Here is a 10,078-nt window from a genome sequence, read left to right as displayed (position 1 = left end):
ATTCTTTAATCTGCTGGCCTTTCCTTGAAGAACAAGTGGGATTGATCAAAACTGTGTTTTAGCACAAGGTGATCCCACTGAACTCCTGAGCTGAAGCTGTTAAAACTGGTCAACAGAAAATAAAATGAAATGAACAAAGAAGCGTCAACTTCCATCCATTTCCTTTCCAGAAGTCTCTCTTTAATATGACAGCAGCGAGATTCTCCCGCTGAGTAATGTCAAATTCAGCTAATCTTGGGGCTATGAAAACGGATCTGGGTTTTATAACTCAAATCAATATAGCATCTGCTGTAGAATGCAAAACGCTGCAAGTCTTGCAGTCGAGCAGATAAACCTTCCACTGTATCTTTTTACTGACTGCGTAACAATTAATGCCTGATTAATAATTACAGCTTCCTTATCACGCCCTTCCAGAGGCTGTAATATTCTTATCTGTAAAAGGCAGCTTGACAGGATTGAGCACCTTCTCCACTCTGAATGGCAAATCAAAGGCCGAGCCTCACAATAGCTGCAAACTGCCAAGTATTGTCATTAAAACCCCCTCTCGCTCACCTTCAGCGCACTCACTATTTCACAGACTTCCAGAAACAGCATCCCAGTCGCTTTTCACTTGGAACTCCCTCCCCACCATCACCACCCCCACCCACCCCCCACAACCGCATTGAACAAGAGACCTTTCGTTTCGTTTGCAATGACTATGGGCAATCCTCAGCTAAAGTAAACATTTGTCTAAGCGCTGTTGTCCTTTAAAACTTGACTAATTGGAGTTTCGGCAGCGGCGTGAAAAGTGAAATTTATTGTGGGAATCGGGGCGCCTGCCTTACTTGAAGTCACTCTCCTCTTGGAGCTGCGAGAATAAAGTGCGAGCTGAATGATTTGTTCTCGCTCTCTTCGCGCCCAATGCCTTAAGAAACCCCCGGAACGGTAAGTACTGAGGCACGATGCAAGTTGGTCTTTTTTTTTTAAAAAAAAATAAAAAAAATCCGATGACCCTTTAGATATCGCTAAGCTTCCAAACGCTCGTTTTCAGTCTCAAGATTAATCCAGATGGATCAATTAAAGGCGATGCATACATGAAGCAGTTTCTTTTTTTGTAAATTTTAGATCTACTAGAGTGTTCTGAAAGACTGGGTTAGAATTGCAGGTGCACTACTTTGGACGGTGGAGAGCGCAATGAATAGTAAGGATTTTTTTTTAAACTCAAACCCACTGGGGCAGTTTTGCAAACCACATGATAATCCCCGTAATCGGATTATGTAAATTCCTCTCCACGAAGTAAAACCCCATAGCAGGTCTATCACTTTGAAACAAAGCACTTGAGGGGGAAAAAAATTAATAACTGCATAAATTAAAAACAATAAAAAGCCCACGGCAAACGATGAGAATGCTGATTTACTATATATACCGACAACAATCAATTGCATCATGGATTAATTTGGTTCACGCAGCAACAGCAGCAGCAGCAGAGGGTCCGGCTCCTCTGTTTACATTCACTGTTAACAAGTAACACTTTAGAAAAACCCCCACTCTATTCCACCGCGATGTGCCTCATACCCAACACGTAATTTGCATTTTGTTTTGCAGTAGATGCTGTGACATTTCCGCTTCCACTGTCGATTATAAATCAGGAAAACGGTCCAGGACATCGCAAAACATTGTGGTTCAGTTGTTTTGGGTTAGGGTGGCCGAGGCTTGTGAACTCGGGCGCCGCGAAACACTGGCCAAGTTTGACTGAAATGCAAGTTTGGGCTGGAAACGATGACGCGGATTTAAACAAAACAATAAAATGTGTGTGTCTCTCTCTCTCTCCCTATACCAGCCCCCCACCCCCCCTCCCCACTCTTCCCTGCTTTTGATAATTGTCCAAAGCATTGTTCACGTTTTCAGGGTAAAGGACACCCTTGTAAATGTGCTAAAAAAAAATGGAAAGGCTAATTTTTCAGCGGATGGAGCGAGATGTCAAAGAATGGCAAGGTTGCCTGAAGCATTGTGCCGCTATCTCTAAGGGGTCAGAAATAAATTCACTTGTAGCACATAGCAGTGACACATGTCAAACAAAGGGACAGCCACACTATAAATGACAGGAGCACCCCCAGCCCGCCTCCCTACCCAGCCAACCCCACCCCCGCCGACAGGAAAAAGCGAAGCCCCATAGCACAGCGCTGCACAGAGTCTGGCTATCAGTGTTTCTCGCTGCTCGCAATACAGCGCAGTTCGAATCTCAAGCTCCTGTACATCACTGGCAGCCAGCACTTGCTACTTGAAACAGGTAACCAAGGAATGATTCTGAGGTTTGTTTGGCGCGGGGATGGAATAAGATTACGTACTACAGGTAGGAGTGTGGATCCGATGCGCTTTCGCCAATATAAATATAACCTGCTGTACCATACCTTTCTGCCACCAATTGTTTCCTGGATCTCTACACCTTGTTTCTGTTCCCCATCGCAGGGGATTTTTTATTTTTTCGCAATTAAAGTGTATTGTTTATTTCCTATTAATCAGATTCAGATTGGAATAACTGTTCCAACTTGTTCGGTATTTCATTCATTGTTGGTTAGATTCTGTAAATATGTGAGCATGACAGTGATATTTTCAATCCCAATCTATTTAATTAGAATGTGTTTAAGGTGTCCAGGAACCCTTGCATCCCATTCAAGCTGTATTTCTGTCGGCCTCTAGTTAGTTCTTGTGTCATGTGTTACCTTGTCTGCAATTTTTCTGCGTTGAATATCTGATTTCCATTCGGTTACAATGCTGTGTATCAGTTGTCATTAGTAATAGCTCTCGTACACAGTTAAGTCACCCTGACTTTAAAGCAGATGGAAAGTGGAATCAGGGTGGGAAGAGGTGGTCTCCATCATACAGGACAATAGAGAATGACAAGAGTGGTTTGGATCTCTCCCAGATTTTGCTTGTGCTACCTCCAAAGGTGCTACCTCCAAAGCCAACTTTAAATCAATAGTAATATACCCTACACCATCCATTCTTTACGCCATCTTTCTGTGCTCCAATGGCTAAGGGTTTAACAGCCTCACAATAGCCTCCTGTTCTTCAATGGCTGCACTCACTGATTAATATGTCAAGCTGTTTTTTTTTAGGGTATCCTGCATTGCATCAATACTTTTGCAAAATTTGCCTTGTGGTGAATAAATGAGGGAATGTAGGCACAGGAGGAGGCCATTCAGCCCCTCGAGTCAGTTCCAGCATTTAATCGGATCATAGCTGATTTGTATCTTAACTCCCTCCATCTGCTTTAGTTCTGTAGCCTTTAATCCCCTTACCTAACAAAAAATCGATCAATCTCAGTTTTGATATTTTCAATTGACTCCATGCCTCAACAGCCTTTTGGGTGAGGGAGTTCCCAAATTCCATTCTCCTTTGTGGGAAGAAGCGCATCACCTCTGAATGACCTAGTTCTAATTTTGAGGTTATGTCCACTTAATCTTCTATGGTCTTTATAGGCAACTTTTCCTAATAACTTAACCCTTTTAGACCTGGTATCTTTCTGGTGAATCAATGTTGCACTGTCTCCAAGGTCAATATATCCTTCCTGAGGTGTAGTGCCCAGAATTGAGCCAATACTCTAGATGGGAGATTACTCAACTGGTGGCATTCATCTTTAAAATTGCAAGATTGTATATTCTGGCATCAGCACCATGTATTGAGCAGAAGCAACTTATTGAAGGGGAAGAAGAATATGGGCATCAAAAATTAATATGATTATAATGGTTCATCTGTACTGTGCTGAGCTAGGCAACGATTGGAGTTAGAATAAAATCCATATGTTTGGACACTATAATGGCCAGCAAGCTTTTGATTTAAAATGTTCCCCTCATTTAATGAGTCAACTCAGCTGACTTGAAACCAGACAGTTGTTTAAAATGGAATTGTAATGAAATAGGAATAGGAAACAGTGCCAACCTGCATGTTACAAATGGGCCCTGAACATAATCCCCTACTACTGTTAAAATACATTAGAAAATGGGTCAATATTGAATATTAGTGTCCATTACCCAACCAATAGATCTTAATAAATGCCCTGCTACTCCAGGTACCATGCCCTAATTAGTCTAGGATTGTGCTTGGCAAAGCGCTGTAATGATTTGCTGCTGCCTTCTGCAGTTTGGCTGATCAGGAAACTCTCCCACTCTTACCACCTGCCATCAAGCATGTCAGAAGGACTTAAAGGCTGATAATCAACCTGTGTGGCTAGGTTATGAACACACCCTCTATGGCCTTCAAGTCCAGAAGTGGGACTTGAAGCCAGAGCTTCTAGCCCAAAGGTAGGGACACTACCCACTACACCACTTACCCCCTGCTATTAAACAATCATAAAAACTAGCTTACATTTAGATCCCAATGAATACTGGTGTCCTGACCAATATTCATCCCTCAATCAATATCATACACAGATTCTCTAGTCATTATTGTGTTGCTGTTTGTGGGTGCTGTGCATATACAATATTGGCTGCTGTGTTTCCTACGTTAAGAAGGCTAATGGAATGCTATCCTTTATTATGAGAGGAATTGAACATAAAAGTAAGGATGTTATGCTTCAGTTATACAGGGCATTAGTGAGACCGCACCTCGAATACCGTGTGCAGTTTTGGTCTCCTTATTTAAGGAAGGATGTAAATGCATTGGAGGTGATTCAGAGGAGGTTTACTAGATTGATACCTGGAATGAGCAGATTGTCCTATGAGGAAAGGTTGGACAGACTGGGCTTGTTTCCACCAGAGTTTAGAAGAGTGAGGGGTGATTTGATTGACATATACAAGATGCTGAACAGTCTCGACAAGATGGATGTGGAAAGGATGTTTTCTCTTATGGGTGAGTCCAGAACTAGGGGGCACTGTTTTAAAATTCCGGGTCCTTTTAGGAGAGAGATGAGAATTTTTTTCTCTCAGAGGGTTGTGCGACTTTGGAACTCTCTGCCTCAGAAGAATATTTTTAAGGCAGAGGTAGATAGATTCTTATTAGGCAAAGAAATCAAAGGTTATCGGGCTAGATGTGAATGTGGAATTTGAAACACAAACAGATTAGTCATGGTCTTATTGGATGGTGGAGCAGGCTTGAGGAGCCGAATGGCCTACTCCTGCTCCTATTTCTTATGTTCGTCTGTATGTTCATATTACTAAAGTGACAACACTTTGAAAATATTTCATTGGCTGTAAGGCACTTTGAGACATCTGGTGGTTGTGAAAAGTGCTAGATAAATGCAGCTTTTTTTTTTCCTTTGATTCCAGTCTTTTGCATTATATTTTGAAATGCTTCAGTGAATCACTAGGAAATAAACCTGGCAGAAGATACCGCTACCAGATTTTTTTATTCATTCGTGGGATGTGACCGTCGCTGCCAAGACAAACATTTATTGCCCATCCCTAATTGCCCTTGAAAACTGCTGCAGTCCATGTGATGTAGGTACATCCATGGTGCTGTTAAAAAGGGAGTTCCAAGATTTTGATCCAGCGACAGTGAAGGAACGGCGAAATAGTTCCAAGTCAGGATGGTGAGTGGAGGGCAACTTGCAGGTGGTGTTGTTTCTGTGCGTTTGCTGCCCTTGTCCTGCTGGGTAGTGGTGGTCATGGGTTTGGAAGGTGCTGTCAAAGGAGCTTTGGTTTAGTTGCTGCAGTGCACCTTGTAGATGGTACACACTGCTGCCCCTGTGCTTCGCTGGTGGAGGGAGTGAACATTTAAGGCGGTGGATGGGGTGCTGATGAAGCGGGCTGCTTTGTCCCGGATGGTACTGAGCTTCTTGAGTGTTGTTGGAGCTGCAAGCGGTGAATATGCCATCACATCCATGACTTGTGCCTTGTAGATGGCGGACAGGCTTTGGGGAGTCAGGAGGTGAGTTACTTGCCACAGAATTCCTAACCTCTGTCCTCCTCTTGTAGACACTATTTATATGGCTTTTTATTCTTAACTTACTTATAAGAATAACTTTCTGTGTGAAATATTACAGCTACAGGCAAAGATGACCAAAAAGGTTTTTACCAACACCAGGGAGAGATGGAGGCAGCAAAACGTGAACAGTGCCTTTGCAGAGTTGAGGAAACTCGTCCCGACTCACCCTCCCGATAAGAAGCTGAGCAAAAACGAAATCCTGCGCTTGGCTATGAAATACATCGACTTCCTGGTCAGGTTGCTTAAGGACCAAGGAACAGATCAAGGGAGGTCGGACTTCAGCAAAGTTGGATCTTTTCCAGAGGTCACCCATCGGCGGTCCCCGGGCCAGAGGACACCAGTGGTGGAGAGTAATGTCCCATCACCAGCCTCAGGCTGCAGCAGCTGTAATGAGGAATCGGTGAGTCCCGGCAGCTCACCTGAGGAACATTCCTGCTCAGCTGACAGCGCCGTGGTACCGTCCACTGCTATTTTATATCAATTTGCTCTGTTAAAAAAATTAAATGTTTTGTAGTCCGTGGCCCCTAAGCACTAGTATGTCCTAATGTGCGTTTGTGTGTGTTTAGATGTGTTCATTGACCTAGGTGAAATACAGGTCACTAAAACCTATATTTCTGTTAAAAAAAAAATAAAGTTAACTGGAAGGAAAATAAATTCTGGCATCAGGAGGTTGAAAATCTTAATTCCGATGTGACATTCATGTACCAGCCAAAGGTGTTCATTAGACATTTGAGGACTACACTGGTCAATTATTAAACTGAGGATAGTGTATCTTTTAAGATTTCTTCTATGAAACATGAATTGTTTCATTGTCTCTAAGCTCCGTGGGGTGGATTTTCCACCTGCCTACCTCCACAAACTGAGGCTGACTGGAGGAGGGGGTGGGCGGGCAAACCCTTCCTGTGAACAAATGGGATGGAATTTTACACCGACAGGATTTTACGGTCCCACCAAAGCCTCGCCCCTGCCCACGGTGGGGCCATAACATTCCGCCCCAGTGTTCCGGAAATCAATGGGGAAATCGGGCGGTTTGTATAATGGGTGCAAAGCTGAAAATCTACCCATGTTTATTCAATGAAAGGACCTCCTTCCACTTGTTTTACACAAGCTAGGATTCTGTGGTGTCTGACACTGGAAGTATCAATCAGCACGCAATTATATACTGTAAGGATGCCGCTTACCTGCGACAACTTGCAGACAACCTCTTTAACAGTTTAGTGGCATCTATCAGCCTGAGCTCACCTTGGTCATTGTTAACCTAACTTGTAGCTCAGTCTCAGAGCGAGTGGGAGAATCGTTTGGAAGAACACAGGAGGATGTAAAAAGGCTGTGGTAATAATGAGACTTAACTCTTTTTCCTTTCATGGGGTGTGGGCGTCACTGGCAAGGCCAGCATTTGTTGCCCATCCCGAATTGCTCTTGAACTATATAGCTTTCTATACCGTTTCAGAGGGCTGTTAAGAGTCAACCACAATGCTGTGCTGTGGGTCTGGAGTCATATATAGGCCAGACCAGGTAAGGATGGCAGATTTCCTTCCTGAAAGGACATTAGTGAACCAGATGGGTTTTATGACAATCAGTGATAGTTGTCATGGTCACCATTACTGAGACTAGCTTTAACTTAATTGAATTCAAATTGCACCAGCTGTCATGGTGGGATTATGAACCCACATCCCCACATTACTAGCTCAGTGACATTACCACTACACCACTGTCTCCTCCTATCAGATGCTGTTTTTGATACATGCTGTTATTTTAGTTCCAATAATCATAATGCCTAAATTTTATTATTTCTGGTGGTTGGAATTTGTAAAATAAGATTTCACAATGTTTTAAAGGCACAAATATTAAATTAATTTATTTTTCTCCTGAGATTACTAATGTAAGATTGTGAAGCACTCTGCAGAGCGGAAGAGTGGGTTCATGTCAGTGTCCAAAGTCTTTACAGAGACTTAACTTCTTTCCATGGGATGGTTATCTGACCTGTGAATCTAATCGCAATCAATTACACTTCAAAAACCACTACATGAAATTGTGTGTAAACATTGTTCTCTGAATGTTTTAACAATTCCCAATAATTTTTACCATTTCTTTCTGTCCTAGCTAAATTAATTTAATTTAATTCAATTAACTTAAAATATATTAATATATTAATGGGAAAGAAAAATAAATGTTTTGTTGAACTAGCCAAAGAGTCTGCAAATGTATAAAATGCCTGTAGTTGACTTTATGAATGATCTAATAAAGGTGATTATAAAATATAGTACTGTACAGGCATTTCAAACTGACTCAGTTCTGAGTTTAACGTATTTATTATTGAATGTTTTGAAACCAATAACATTGTAGCCTCATGATCGGTGGTATTTTGAAATAAATATGTATTTTGTGTAATTTACTAGAATATACTTGATCATCTGTATCCATTTAATAATAAATGTTGTAAATGCAAAAGAAATAAAGAAAAATGAGTCAAACATGTCTCTTTCCCTTCTATTTATTTCTAACCTGTTGCCATTGTCCTTTTTCAGGGCCTCCCATGTTACATGCCATTTACTGTCTGAGTGAGAAGGTAGACAACTTGCTCTCAGGAGTGAGCCAATGCCGCTCTTGATCTGGGTACTAGGATAAAGAAGAGATCAGTGCAGGTTCATCAACTAGGCAATATCTCTTCATTCCCAAGGAAATTACCTGTACTTCAGTTGGTACCTCCCAGAGGGTTGAGTTTGGAAGATGGTGGTGATCACTGGGTGTTAACTTTACACATATATTTCTCAAACATTTCCATTAAATCTTCCTTTTCATTTTCTTCAGAACTCTTCCCTGGTAGCTCAGTGGGGTTCCCACTAAGTGGTGGAGCCATGAAGACCCCAAATTTAGTGCTCAGTTAACTGTTGTTAGCTGGAATTGCAATAAGACTGCTACAATTACCCTCAGCATCCCTGAATAAAGAAAATCAGCCTGTGTTCCTACTCTGGATTGCAGTCACCCCACTTGAAGTCACAGTTGTGTGGTCTTTGGGTAAGAACAGGATCAGCCTCAAGCGTGATGACCCTATGGTTGTATAAACAACAAGCAAAACAATCATACACTGTGTGATCGTCATTTCCCAAAGATCAGTCCTATTGTGATGTGATGTAAATCTACCTTTGAGAGGATGTATCTTAAATCTCTATCTCTACCCACCATGAGACAGCGATGTGATGTATAATCGCATGACTCTGTAGACAGAAGACAACAGCAGAACAGCAGTCCTGACAGTAAAATCCTGTACTTACTGTGTATAATCAGCAATAAAGTGCACAGTCTCCACACAATAACAATCCGAAATACCACAGTACACCAATATGACACACACTTTGAATGGACCTATCATTATTATAATATCTAACACTATCTACGTGTAATAGCTCCTGCTCACTGGAACATGTTTTAACTGGGATGATACCAGCTTCCACAGAATATGCTTGCTATCATCGACTGCGGACATTTTCTGAGATTCTAATGTTGTGTAACCATGGACAAGTGTATTGGCAATAACTATATTCCATTATACTGTCTGAAAGTAACATTCTAATGGTTCAAGCTGTTGAAGGCATCATTGGAGTTCCAGTGAAGTCGTAGGGGAAGCAAAATATTTCTCCTCAGTGAGGGACAGGCAATCACATATTTCTATAGCACTTTTCACTAACTCAAGACATACTGAAGTGTTTAATAGTATTTTGATGTGCAGTCCCTGTTGTAATTAGAAAACACAGCAGTCATCCTACATAAGCTGTGACTGTGCATTCTTTGTGATCTGAAGCAGCCCAATTGGTGGATGAATGACTATTAAACATCACAGTGTCAAGTGACTCAGTCACTTGCGCGTAGACTGGTGAGGTTGGATAGTCATGCTGCTCCCAGTTTTGGATGAAACCAGACACTGCAGAATACTCAGACTTGATACCCCACACATCTACCCAAGGAAACTGGATACGTGCTATCCATGGGGGGCATCAGCTAAAAGTAAGTGCCAAACTATCATTGATGAATCTGTATGTGTGGGTGGGTAGAGAAAGTGCGGAGGGAACCTAGGTCAAAGTACAAGTAATGGATGAAAGGAGTATTTGACTATTTTCAATCACTATAGGTTGGAAAACCGGAAGCAAATCAGACCTTAGACTAGCTGGTATAA

General features: G+C 41.9%; 1 protein-coding gene across 3 annotated transcripts; it reads left to right on the top strand.

Annotated features, from left to right (window-relative positions):
- The first annotated feature begins 673 nt into the window (after positions 1-673).
- On the top strand, positions 674-8,378 carry LOC144668098 (T-cell acute lymphocytic leukemia protein 2-like). 3 transcript variants are annotated; one of them, XM_078529892.1, is made up of 2 exons: positions 674-924; positions 5,963-8,378. In XM_078529892.1, exon 2 carries the CDS (start codon positions 5,975-5,977, stop codon positions 6,416-6,418), a length of 444 nt encoding a protein of 147 aa, XP_078386018.1. In that variant the 5' UTR covers positions 674-924; positions 5,963-5,974; the 3' UTR covers positions 6,419-8,378. The 3 variants fall into 3 exon arrangements, with proteins under 3 accessions (XP_078386018.1, XP_078386017.1, XP_078386019.1); XM_078529891.1 differs by lacking the exon at positions 674-924 and adding an exon at positions 2,140-2,269; XM_078529893.1 differs by lacking the exon at positions 674-924 and adding an exon at positions 5,693-5,847.
- Positions 8,379-10,078: the final 1,700 nt, after the last annotated feature.

The sequence above is a fragment of the Cetorhinus maximus genome, chromosome 2 (assembly GCF_964194155.1).
Source record: "Cetorhinus maximus chromosome 2, sCetMax3.hap1.1, whole genome shotgun sequence".
NCBI classification, from domain to species: domain Eukaryota; kingdom Metazoa; phylum Chordata; class Chondrichthyes; order Lamniformes; family Cetorhinidae; genus Cetorhinus; species Cetorhinus maximus.
This window is presented reverse-complemented; position numbering and strand designations above follow the sequence as displayed.